This window comes from Nicotiana tabacum, chromosome 3, assembly GCF_000715075.1.
Source record: "Nicotiana tabacum cultivar K326 chromosome 3, ASM71507v2, whole genome shotgun sequence".
In the NCBI taxonomy this organism is placed as follows: Eukaryota; Viridiplantae; Streptophyta; class Magnoliopsida; order Solanales; family Solanaceae; genus Nicotiana; species Nicotiana tabacum.
In genome coordinates, this window is record NC_134082.1 from 187,677,844 (window position 1) to 187,690,174 (window position 12,331).

Genomic DNA, 12,331 nt, shown 5'->3' on the forward strand with positions numbered 1-12,331 from the left:
TCCCCCTCACACCCCCCCCCTCGGTCCTTCACCTTCAACACACACACAGACACAGGCTGCTGTTTCCTCTTCGTCTTCGTCCTCGTTTCAGCTGCGTCAAGCTTGAGCTCAAGCAGCCATGGCTTCCCCTCTCGTTGTTGTGTCTTCTTCATCCTTCGTAATGCTGCTACGTCGTGCCACTGATGCCATGGCTGCATCCACCTGCTGCTGCCTGTTGCGTCTTCTTCGTCGCTACTGCTGCCTCGACGAGCTGCTGTTGCGTCTTCTTCATTCTTCGTGCTGCTGTTGCGTCGTGCCACTGCTGCCATGGCCACCTGATGCTGCCCGCTGCTTCTTCTTTGTCGCTACTGCTGCCTCGACGAGCTGCTGCTGCGTCTTCTTCATCCTTCACTGCTGCTGTTGTCCGCTGCTTCCTTCTTCAAGTTCTTTGATGGTCCGTTCGGGGTCGTCTTCGGCGTCGAATTGTTTTGGTGCGATAATCGCTTCCGGACGGATTTGTTTTCATTCAAGTTCTTCGTCGTTCCGATCCGGTTAGTTGGTTTAAGTTTCGTTTCTGTCCGTAATTTGTTTGATATTTTTCGGATTTGAAATCAAATATGTTTGATATTAACTTCATGTTCATCATTTTTTTTTATCTTTCTTCAGTTTGTTTCATTCATTTTTCTTGTTTATTTTTAGGTAGAAATTGATTAGCTTAATTATAATGTTGTTAGATTTAAGTTGAAGATTCAATTAATTATTTTTCAGTTTGTTTTATTAATTTAAAAGGATTTAATTTTAATATAGAAGAGTGTTAGTTTAAATTGCTTGAATCCGTTGTTTGTTGTTTAATATAGATTTAATTCGTGTTCATTTTGTTTGAAATTCGTTTTTAATTCAGTGATTTAATGTGAGTTTATGTTTTGGTTTTTAATTTTTGATTTAGTTTGAATCATGTATCTTTATTGTATTTTGTTGGATTTAATTTGAAGATCAATTGATTATTTGAGTTTAGTGATTTGAATCTGTATATTTATTTTTGTTTAAGTTTGATTTGAATTTGAGCTCATGCTTTGAATATATTTGTTTGTTATTATTGGTGAATCTGAAAATAGATTTGTTGTTTAAAAAGATTGTTCAATCAAAATAATTCAAGTTGTTTCTTGTTGTTCATCATATAGTTTGAGTTTGTTCATAAAATCCGATTAGAAATTGGTTATAGCTGCTATATTTTGGTTAGAATTGATCAGTTGAACTTGTTATAGCTGACGGGGTAGATTGGTAAATTACAATGTTTTCAGGGTCAAAATGGTAATTTCAGTAAGGTCAGAGGGGTATTTTTGGAATTAAAATTCTGAACAATTATTTATTTTGAGTGCTCTGTCAATTAAGATTAAAATAATATTAAAATAATCAATAATTGGGGGACAAGATATAATGGTGGGGAATAATGCAATTGTTTAATATAAGCATGGGGAAGAAGATATAATGCGGGGAGGATAATGTACTTGTTTAATCAAAAGTGGGGAACAAGACATAGTGGGATTGTGGGGCTCAAGAAAAGTTGTTTAAATAAGTAATAATTGTATTTTTTTATGTAGTAGTGGGTTTGGTAGGAGAAAGTGGTTGTTTTATTAATTGATTAAAGGGTTTGGGATGGAAGATAAAAAGAGAGACTTGATCAGATTTTAGAGGGGGGACAGAAAAAAGAGAAAATAGAGAGAAAAAAGATAGAGAAAAAAAAGGGAGCTGAATATTGAAGAGAGAGAAAAAATTCCGAAAATATTAAGACTTCCAAACATACAAATAAAAATATTTTGGAAATTAAAAGATAGAGTAGTATACACCTGATATACAATTTAAATATTCTGATATACGGATTCAGAAATTAAGGGTTGAACATTAATTAGTCTTTCAAATCTGAAAAGATTCCCTTGGCTTCTGTCCGTTGATTGTTGTCGGTGTTTCTGAATTTTTATCTTGATTTTAAAATCTGTCACTGGTTTCTCGTTGCTGGTTGTTACTGGTTGCTGGGTGTTGCTGTTGTTGCATGCTACTGAATTTCTGCTGATCTCCCTTTTCTTTTGCTTCCAATATCAGGTACACAACTGACACGTTGATTATTGTAAACTGAAACATGAAGCATGAATACGAAAATGAAGGGTTGAAGTTCTAAATTTATTTTAATTATATTCTGAATTTTATTTGTATATATAAATTATTTAGCTTACTCTAATCAGAATCATGTAGCTGTTTAATATATATAGTGGAACATCTGACGATAGCTTAACGGACGAACTATCTATATATTGCCTAAAAATAAATAAATGGTGTAGTAACTTCGTCTAGTTAATCCGTTATTGTTGGATGATTACCATGTCTCAAAAGCACGTTAGTTCATCAAGCGAATAGACCATTTTGGAACTTGTAGGAATATTGTTTAGTTAAATACTATTGGTTAATTTCAACATGTAAGTGGTTTAGAATTAAAATTAGATTGTTAAGTTTTTTTTTTAATTTGACAAACTGTGAACATGCCTAGTATAATGTAACTAGGTAGTAACATGTGAATAAAATGTCTCAGGTCTAGTTTATGTTATACACGTTGGGCCTGGGCCCGCATTGGCAACGGACTGTCCTGTTTGCATCATTTTCAGATTTTATGAATTATATTCGAAACCCAACTATAACAACTCAAGCATGTAAATAAATTAAGACATTTTCTCTTTCATTTTGTAGAGACAAATTTAATAGAGAAAAATGTAAGCATTTTAGGACTGTCCTTTAAAAATAAATGAGATGAGCCTCGCCCAATAAAACGCACCAATTGCGGGGCCCTCAATAAATGTTTAATTGAATATTTAGAATTCGGGATGGACTGTTTAGTGAATTTCACTGCCTTCCCCAAAGATAATAACGCGTTAAACTCTTTAGGCGCGATTTAATTAATCTTACCTTCTTAAAACTCGGGTGCACATTTATGTGACCCAAATCCAAATCTCAACGGAGTCGAAATGTGTCTCCAATCACTGGTACATGGATTGTGACGTGGTCCGAGATGCATGTCCATGACGTTGCAAATTCCTTAAAGAATAAGACTGAGATGAGCCTCGCCAAATAAAAATACAAAATTGCGGGGCCCTCGGTAAATATTTGTTTTAAAATTGCTTAGATTTCGGGATGGACCGTTTGGCAAAATTCCACAGTCTTACCCAGAAATAATAATACGCTAATCGCTTTAGGCACGATTTTAATAATAATACATCCCTAAACTCGGGTGCGCATTTATGCGACCCAAATCCAAATCCCAAAACATTGAATAAAAATGCGTTCCGGATTGCGGGTGCATTTCATGTGACGCAATCCAAAGACATGTTTTTAAACGACGTTCACATTCTTTTAAAAATATAATAATAAAAGCGGTAAAGAGTTAAAAATTTGCACATGAGCTCATAATTGTATAAAATCAGATAAACAAACCGAATATGACAGTTGAGCGACCGTGCTAGAACCACGGAACTCGGGAATGCCTAACACCTTCTCCCGGGTTAACAGAATTCCTTATCCGGATTTCTGGTTCGCAAACTGTAATACAGAGTCATTCTTTTCCTCGATACGAGATTAAATTGGTGACTTGGGACACCCTAAATCTCCCAAGTGGCGACTCTGAATAAATAAATAAATCCCATTTCGATTGTCCTTTAATCGGAAAAAACTCCTTCACTCCTCGCGGGCGCCGGAAAAAGGAGGTATGACAGCTATGCTTCCGCGTTTTCTCCTTTTAGTTGTTAGGTGTTTGAACAATCTTGGGCGATGCGATAACATTCTTGCATGGTGCGTTGTTCGCCTCGTATGCTGAATATTCCCCATGGAGTAGGGAACTTGATTACCCGGTAGAGACTTGACAGGATGGCTCGCATGTCGTGTATCCATGGTCGCCCTATTATAGCATTGTAGGCTGTGTCTTGGTCCATAATGTGAAATGTTGTTTCTAGGGTGCCCCCCCCCCCCGGCTAGGACAAGTAGCATTATTTCTCGTGAAGTTCGTTCGACTGTATTATTAAAACCCGTTAGTGTTATGAACGCGGTAATATTTTACCTTCGAGCCTCATCTGTGCGAGGACTCGAGGATGGATAATACACGCGCCGCTTCCGTCATCTACCATGATTCTTTTCATATCGGTATCCGCAATATGTAAAGTAATAACTAAAGCATCATAGTGAGGGAAAGACAAATCATCGGTATCCAACTTATTGAAGACGATACTATCTTCGAGGTTGTCATACCGTTCGAGAGTGATCGACCGTTTGAGTTTGTGTGTAGTGGTGAATTTCACATGGTTGATTGCTGTCCCGCCACCTCCACCAATGATCATTTGTATGGTACGAGCTGGAGAAGGCAGTTTTGGAGGTCCCTGGTGTTGCCCGCGTCCGCGGGCAAAATTGGCTCGACCCCAATCACTTATCAGTTCTCTCAGGTGTCCTTGATTTAGCATCCTCACCACCTCCTGTCGCAGACCTATGTAGTCCTCGATTTTATGACCCCGTTCCTAGTGAAATTCGCAGAGGGCATTTGATTTCCGAGTACTTTGATCGGACTTCATCTTCTATGGCCATTGTACCTTTGTGTCGAGCTTCTCTAGTGCGTACACTATTTCTGAAGGAGAAACACAAATATTGTGAGCAGATAAAAGTGAAGGCATACCTCTTTCATTTGGTGGTGTGGTGATATGTCGAGGAGGGCCATCCATGTGCTGCGGGGGGTGTGCGATGGTTCCTCTGATGTAGGTTTGATGTCTCTCTCGACCGAGACGGGGACCCAGTTGGTCCCTTCGACCAACATTGTGTAGATCTTTCCTTGCTTGTGCTTGAACTAACGCCAACCATTGGATCGGGCCATTAAGATCGTCCTCGTCGGCTCTCACCTCGGCGCAATAGGCATTGTGAATTTTTTCCCAAGTGGTGGGAGGATATTTCATGAGTCTCCTTACTAGCTTTCTAGTTGCTCTTAACCCATTTCTACTCAACCCGTTCTGAAAGGCTGCTACTGCCATCCCTTCCGATACATTCACTAGGCTCATTCTCATCCTGTTAAACCGGACTAGGAAGTTCCTGAGTCCCTCGCCAGGTGTCTTCCTGACGGTGAATATGTCGTTTACCCTGGCTTCCGCCTTTTTGGTCCCTACATGGGTGGTGACAAACTTGTCTGCCATTTCTTCGAAAGTTGCTATTGACCGTGCCGACAGTTGTGAGTACCAGGTTAGGGCTCCCCCTGTCAGGGTTTTGCCAAACTTTTCAGTAGCACCGACGGTACTTGCTCTCTCGAAAGATCACTGCCTTTTACCACTGTGACGTAGTGAACGATATGATCTTCTAGGTCTGTAGTGCCATCGTATATCTTCAGGTACGGTGGCATTTTGAAGGTTTTAGGGATGGCCTGGGGGGCTACTTCCTCATTGTATGGTTGTTCGATGAATCGGCCAATGTCTCGTTTTGGTAACAACTTTGGGGTGTCTGGTATCTTATCAACCTTTTCTTGATGCTCCTTCATCTGGTTATGGAGCGCCTTATTTTCGTTTTCCATTTCCTCCACTTTCTTTAGAATAGTTGTGAATGTGTCACTACCTGCATCAATAATAGTGTGAGCGTTACCAGTTCGGGGGGCATCTTGCTCGTCGGTGTCTGTCATGATTTCTACGTGCGTAACGTCCCTGTTCTCTTTTTGGGTGGGTTTGTCAAGTATATTGTTCAGAGTGCTTGTTAGCCATTCTTCCAGTAACTTTTTCACCACAGGTGGCGCCTCCTCTGTCAATGACGTGGAGGCTTCCTTTTCACGCGAAGCAGTAACGCTTTCGCAGGAGGGAGGTGAAGCATTTCGCCTAAGCGTAGTGCTTGGCGTCACATTTTCATTGTCCTCCATGCCGTCTCCGTTGATAGTGTTCATAATTTTGGCGGTGACATCTGCTATCGCTTTCAATCTCACATCTCCTTTCCATGCCATTGTTAGTCTATGCAAAGCTAGGAAAAGATGGCTATGTATCTCTATGATCTAGATGAAACTATGATTTCAACTAAAGAAATCCCCACAGACGGCGCCAAATTGTTTGACCGAAAAGATATCAAAATATTTATGATTAAAACAACTAAAGATAAAGATGAGGTCAACCTTAGTTAAACACAATAAAATCTAGATCAAGTGATGGAGAGAGTAAGCAAGATGAATGATGTAACAAATATGTTGGAATCAAATGAATGCTCACAAATGCAAAGACTTAAATGCACAATCAAGCTTGAATGGTGCAATCCGCATTAAAGGGGGAATAAATATGAGATGATTGGGGAATCTTTTCTCTTTTCAGATGAACAAGACTGCTTTTGTATTCACTTTCAGAGGATTCTTTTACAAAGTGTTCTTTTGTCTTTTTTCTCGTCTCCTCTTTTTCTTTACTCACCCTTCCTATTTATAAGGGACAATCTCCCAAAAAACTCTAGAAAGTACAACATAGAGAATATTCGAAAGGTATATTCTTGCTGTCTCCCACTAAGTTTACATTGTCGTGGATGTCATGCGTCGACTGACTGCCCTCAATCGTTGCCTTTCACCGCGGCGACCACCAGACGGTGCATCATGACAACCTCGTTCCTTGTCCTACTTGGTAATGGTCGTTTGCCAAATTTGGACCCATACAGCAAGTAACCTGATAGTGTGACTACTTATTCTACATTATATTCTCTTTCTTTAATAATCAAAAAATTCATAAAAATACTATAAAATTTGCTAATATTTATTATCAGTCTCCAATAAAAAAATTCAAAGAACTTTTTTCACAACTTAACCAAACACACAAAAATACATTTTCTAGAGAAAAAAAATCAGAAAATAACGTTTTCAGAAAATATTTTCTGTTATAGTTAAAACACATTTATATATTTCTCGGCGTACAATTTGAGCTGCACATCGGACACCCTTTACATTTTCTTTTTGTCCTCCTTTTGCTTTTTTGAAGTAAAGACCAATATATAGAATTTAATTATCAAAATTTAGAGGGGGTGATGTTGCAACTAGACAGAACATAGAGCTCTCAAGAACTTTTTTCTCAGCTAAGAACTTTCTTCACTACTTAACCAAACACACAAAATACATTTTCAAGAAAAACAATTCGAAATATATTTTCCGTTATAGTAAACATATTTTTATTTATTTATTTCTCAGCGTACAATTTGAGATGCACATCGGACACCCTTTTCATTTTCTTTTTGTCCTCCTTTTTCTATTTTGTTGTAAAAACCAATATATAGAATTTAATTATCAAAATTTAGAGGAGCTGATCTTTTATTTTATAAGGTCGGGGGTGATGTTGCAATTAGACAGAACATAGAGCTTTCAAGAACACAACACAAAATAGTAGACGTATGTAATAAAGTCGTGTAAGCATCTCCCACTCGAGACACCATAGTTATCGCCAAAACCTTGTTACCTCAGTGAGTCACACTCTGTAAAATTGATAGTGATTAGGATGAAGGCTGTAGTGATAACAAGTCCAGGTGGACCAGAGGTGTTGCAGATACAACAAGTGGAAGACCCACAAATCAAAGAAGATGAAGTGTTGATCAAAATAGCAGCTACTGCCCTTAATAGAGCTGACACCCTTCAGCGCCAAGGTAAATACCCACCCCCTAAAGGTGACAGTGAATACCCTGGTCTTGAATGTTCTGGCACTGTTGAAGCCGTCGGCAAGGATGTTACTCGCTGGAAAATTGGTGACCTGGTTTGTCTGATTACAACTTTATTCTTGAAATGTGCATTTATCTAGTGAAATTGTTAGTTTTTAGAAAACGAACTCAAATGGAGCGGAATAGATGTCAAGTATTCATGTAGCAAACCCGGCCAGTTGGGGAATTGAGGCCTAATTTTGAGTTGTTTGGTATTGTTGAATTGGTAGTTTTTCTTTTGGTATATGACTTAATATAACATGAAAGTTGTCTTTAAAAGACCTACAATATTTTTGGAATCTATGTGGACTTAGATATGATGGGAACATGAAGAAAGCAAAAGCCATATGACAATATAACTCGTTGGGATTATAGACTTATAATTATTGGTGCACTTACATTTGGTTATTTGTCAGTGGTTTCTTTTATATTCTAAGTAGAGTTTTCTATGTCAGTGTAGGGATATGTAAGATTTAGAGAACAATTATTAAGTATTGGAATAAAATGAGCCCCAATAGAGCAGAATGTTAGAGGATACATATAGCTGAGTCCACCTAGTTTGAGAATTGGGATTATGGGGTAGTTATTGTTGTTGTATTATGGTGTAAAATATTTCACCATGAGGTAATATTTTCTCCATGTTTTGGTGTTTAGTTTGACATAAATTTTGTTGAATCTAAGAGCGGTGGAAGTGGGGTTTATTGTGTACCGAGGAGGGGAAATAATGTCTCTGTCTTGAAAAGACTAAGGGCTCTGGAGTAGGAGTAGAGTGCAAAATAACGTGAAAGCCTCCTAGTTTCAACGTGAAAGCATTTCCTAGAACAGTAACCTGAATGATTTTGAACAAACCCTTGTTAGCTAAGGTTGCAATTAATCCATTAGCTTGGTGAAGTAAAACTTATACAATTAAGTTCCTGTTAAGCCTTAGCAGCAGACATCACATTTTTTTTTTTGAGCTTATGTTCTTTTCTTCGTAAATTAGGAGTACATTTCCATGTATTGTTTGAAAGGAATTTTTTTCAGTTCATTGATGATTTAAAAACTTTACATAATAGGTATGTGCTCTCATTGGTGGTGGAGGTTACGCGGAGAAAGTAGCTGTACCTACTGGACAAGTTCTTCCTGTTCCATCAGGTGTTTCTTTACAAGATGCAGCTAGTTTTCCTGAGGTGGCATGTACTGTTTGGTCAACTGTTTTCATGACGAGCAAGCTTTCCTCGGGTGAAACGTTCCTGGTGATTAGACAGACCAAAGCTATTCTTTAATACATTTTGCTGTTTTGCAGTAGTTCCTTTTTCTTTTACCTTATGTAGGTTATCAGCGATTTACTCAATTGGCACAATCGTTTAGGTAGTATCTTCATAGTTGAATCTTTATACCCCTGATTCCCGTGGAATAAGATCAAGAAAGTGAAATGACTTATAGCTACATGGGTTACTTTCAGATACATGGAGGCTCTAGCGGAATTGGTACCTTTTCCATTCAAATGGCTAAGTGCCTTGGAGTCAAAATTTTTGTCACAGCAGGTTCGTGATGATAGCTTATCTCATTATGCGACTAAAATCATTCAGCTAACTATGTCAAATCTTGTTCACCAGGAAGTGAGGAAAAACTTGTTGCATGCAAAGAACTTGGTGCTGATGTTTGCATCAATTATAAGACTGAAGACTTTGTTACCCGCATCAAGGAGGAAACAGGAGGGAAAGGTAATCATTCTCATAGGCATCACTTATTGCGCTTGGAACTAGGTCTTTGTGGTATCAGTTAAAAATTGACAATCCGTTTTTCTATAGAAAATAATGATGGTCGTCATATAACTCATGGGTCAGTGGGCCACCACTCAGCTTCTTCTCATGTCTTATATCGATCAAGGATATTCTAATATCAATGTTCAACACAGGTGTTGACGTCATACTAGATAATATAGGAGGTTCATACTTCCAACAAAACCTCGACAGCCTCAATGTTGATGGTAGGCTCTTCATTATTGGTTTTATGGGAGGCACAGTGACACAAGTAAATCTTGCCGGTTTGTTAGCAAGACGCCTGACAGTGCAGGGTAAGTGCATATGACCTCTGATATATTTGGAGTTGGAACTTTCTGTGAAGTTATATTCTTAAGCTTGACGTGGTGATTTTTTTTGACCTAATACATCAAAGAAGAACGCCCTTAGTCAACTGGAAGAGAGAAATTTCAAAACGGCCTACTGCATTTCTAGTTTCTTTCTATCTTGTCTCCAACTAGCTCAATGAGTGGACTGAGAATGTATTCAAATAGTTGCACATGTCAACAGATGACTTCTAAGGTATAGTGTTCACTTGGGCTTAGAGTGTAGATTAAGTTGGTTAATTCCATGGATAGGCAATAGTTCTCAGTTGCAGCTTCAATTCTAAGAATAGGCTCGAGAAACGAAGCTATCTGATTTACCCTGATATCTCGTGTCATAGTGATGTACGATAGTTTCATCAAATGTTCAATTGTTAGTATTCTCTGACTTCTTTTTCTGCCTTCCCATTTTGGCTAATGCAAACTGCTTCTACTTCAATGAAGTTAAAACAAAGCAAGTTTTCCCCTCCCTTAGTTAAGCTGTTAAAGACTCCTTCACTGACATCTTTGAGAGAGCTCCCTTTGAAATCTAATCAAATCGGAGTTTTTCTTTGAATGAATGACATGGACGTCATTTCCGGTTGCGTTTCAGTATATTTTATGTCGTTTTGTGACTTTTCTACAGCTGCTGGCTTGCGTAGTAGAAGCGCAAAAAACAAAGCTCAAATTGTGAGAGAAGTGGAGAAGAATGTTTGGCCAGCAATTGCAGCAGGCAAGGTGAAACCGGTGGTGTACAAGTACTTCCCTTTAGCAGAAGCTGCTGAGGCTCATCAGTTAATGGAAAGCAGCAAGCACATTGGGAAGATTTTGCTTACTGTTTAAATGTTGTAAAAGAGAGTGTTCTTGTTCTTAATGTTAAAATATAGCCTGTAAGCCCTGCACTTCCCCAGTCCCCCCAACCTCTGCTGCATGTATTATACTTTTACTTGCAAAATTCCAATAAAACAAAACCTTTTTACGCGTTTACTTGTACTTCCCAATTTCTTATCCATTTCCAAGTTTAAGTACAAAATACAGATTCCAGAATGAATGTAGATGTCATTCAAGTAATAGAACAAAAGCCTTGAACATAAAGCTGAAAAAAGAGCAAACGTTTTCCATTTAATACTTCACTGGATAACTCAGAGGAGTGACATGCTGAAGTATTATTGACTACAAACTGCAAGGTCTAGCTGGCTCTGGCTAAAACAAAGACCATTTATCTTTAATTGCTAGAGGCAGAACATGTGACAAGAAATCATGCTAATCCATGACCATAGGATTATTTGGGGTTCAAAACAATTTGTGTGAACATGAAATTTATAGTTGCTTTAGATGCATTTTTAGCAGTTCATGTTAGTTCAGATGAGTGCACATGTTTCTCACACTTAAATATCCATTTCATATCATGTCTGGTTAGCGGTGGCAAAATGGTTAAAAGAAAACAGTTATCCAACCATATTATCTATTAAAAAATTTGTTGGATAATGAACTTATAAAAAAAAATATATTATCCGGATTGAAAATGGATAATTAATGAATAACTAATGAGTTTAACTTTTACACTTGTTAAGCCTCAAATTGGGGGTTCCTCAAATTTGGAATAACGAAGAATTCTCCCAAAAGTGATCATATTCAAGAAGCCAAAACCTGTTTTTTATCCATATCAAACATGGGTCGGGTCGGATAATTTATCCGTTTTTTGCATTATCTATTTGCTTGACCCTTCTTCTTGTCTTTCCTTGGAGCACGACATTCTGTCGATTTGTGTCCAGCTTTTCCACAGTTGTAGCAATTGTAGCAATTTCCTTTGAACCGCTTTTTGTTTGGGTTGCTTTTCGGCCCAGAAGCCTTCTTCCTCTTTCTATTATTTTGAGGAGCATCCTCAATAATGTTTGCTCCCATTATTGTTGAGTTTCCACGACCTTTCTTTTCAGCAGCTCTGTTGTCCTCTTCGATTCTCAACCGAACAAAGAGATCTTCAAGCAACATCTCATTGCGTTTGTATTTCAAGTAATTTTTGAAGTACTTCCACAAAGGAGACAACTTCTCATTTATCGCTGCAACTTGGAATGCTTCATTGATAACAAGACCTTCAATGAAAATTCTGTTAGTAATAATAATATAAGTAATACTTACAACATCAGTATTAATTCGACTTATACGTTCAACAAGAAGATCGTGAATAATTACTTGCAATTCCTGGACTTGGGTAATAACAGACTTGCTATCTACCATTTTGTAGTCCAAAAATTTAGCGGCAACAAATTTCTTGAACCCGGCATCTTCAGTTTTGTATTTCCTTTCAAGCGCAATCCATTGTTCTTTTCACGTCTCCATATTACTATAGACGTTATACAGATCGTCCTCCAGTCCGCTAAGAATGTAATTTTTGCACAGAAAATCAGAATGCTTTCACGCCTCAGTCATGAGAAAACGTTCATTGTCTGGAGTTTCGTCGGGCAGAACAAGAACATCTTCCTTAATGAACTTCTGTAGACTTAAAGTCGTCAAGTAGAAGAACATCTTCTGCTACTACCGCTTGAAATCAAT

The 12,331-nt window shown here is 38.1% G+C and overlaps 1 protein-coding gene across 1 annotated transcript; it reads left to right on the top strand.

Moving 5' to 3' along the window:
- Positions 1-7,364: 7,364 nt before the first annotated feature.
- LOC107826127 (uncharacterized) lies at positions 7,365-10,765 on the top strand. The gene is made up of 6 exons (XM_016653076.2): positions 7,365-7,748; positions 8,748-8,927; positions 9,137-9,218; positions 9,291-9,398; positions 9,593-9,751; positions 10,425-10,765. The coding sequence occupies exons 1-6, from the start codon at positions 7,497-7,499 to the stop codon at positions 10,619-10,621; spliced, it is 978 nt and encodes a 325-aa protein (XP_016508562.1). The 5' UTR covers positions 7,365-7,496; the 3' UTR covers positions 10,622-10,765.
- The last annotated feature ends 1,566 nt before the right edge of the window (positions 10,766-12,331 follow it).

Excerpts from the sequence above, each read along its gene's own strand:
- LOC107826127 (XM_016653076.2), top strand. The coding sequence starts at position 7,497 with ATGAAGGCTGTAGTGATAACAAGTCCAGGTGGACCAGAGGTGTTGCAG. Across the intron at positions 7,749-8,747 it reads GCTGGAAAATTGGTGACCTG|GTATGTGCTCTCATTGGTGG; the intron begins GTTTGTCTGATT and ends TTTACATAATAG. Across the intron at positions 9,399-9,592 it reads GGAGGAAACAGGAGGGAAAG|GTGTTGACGTCATACTAGAT; the intron begins GTAATCATTCTC and ends TGTTCAACACAG.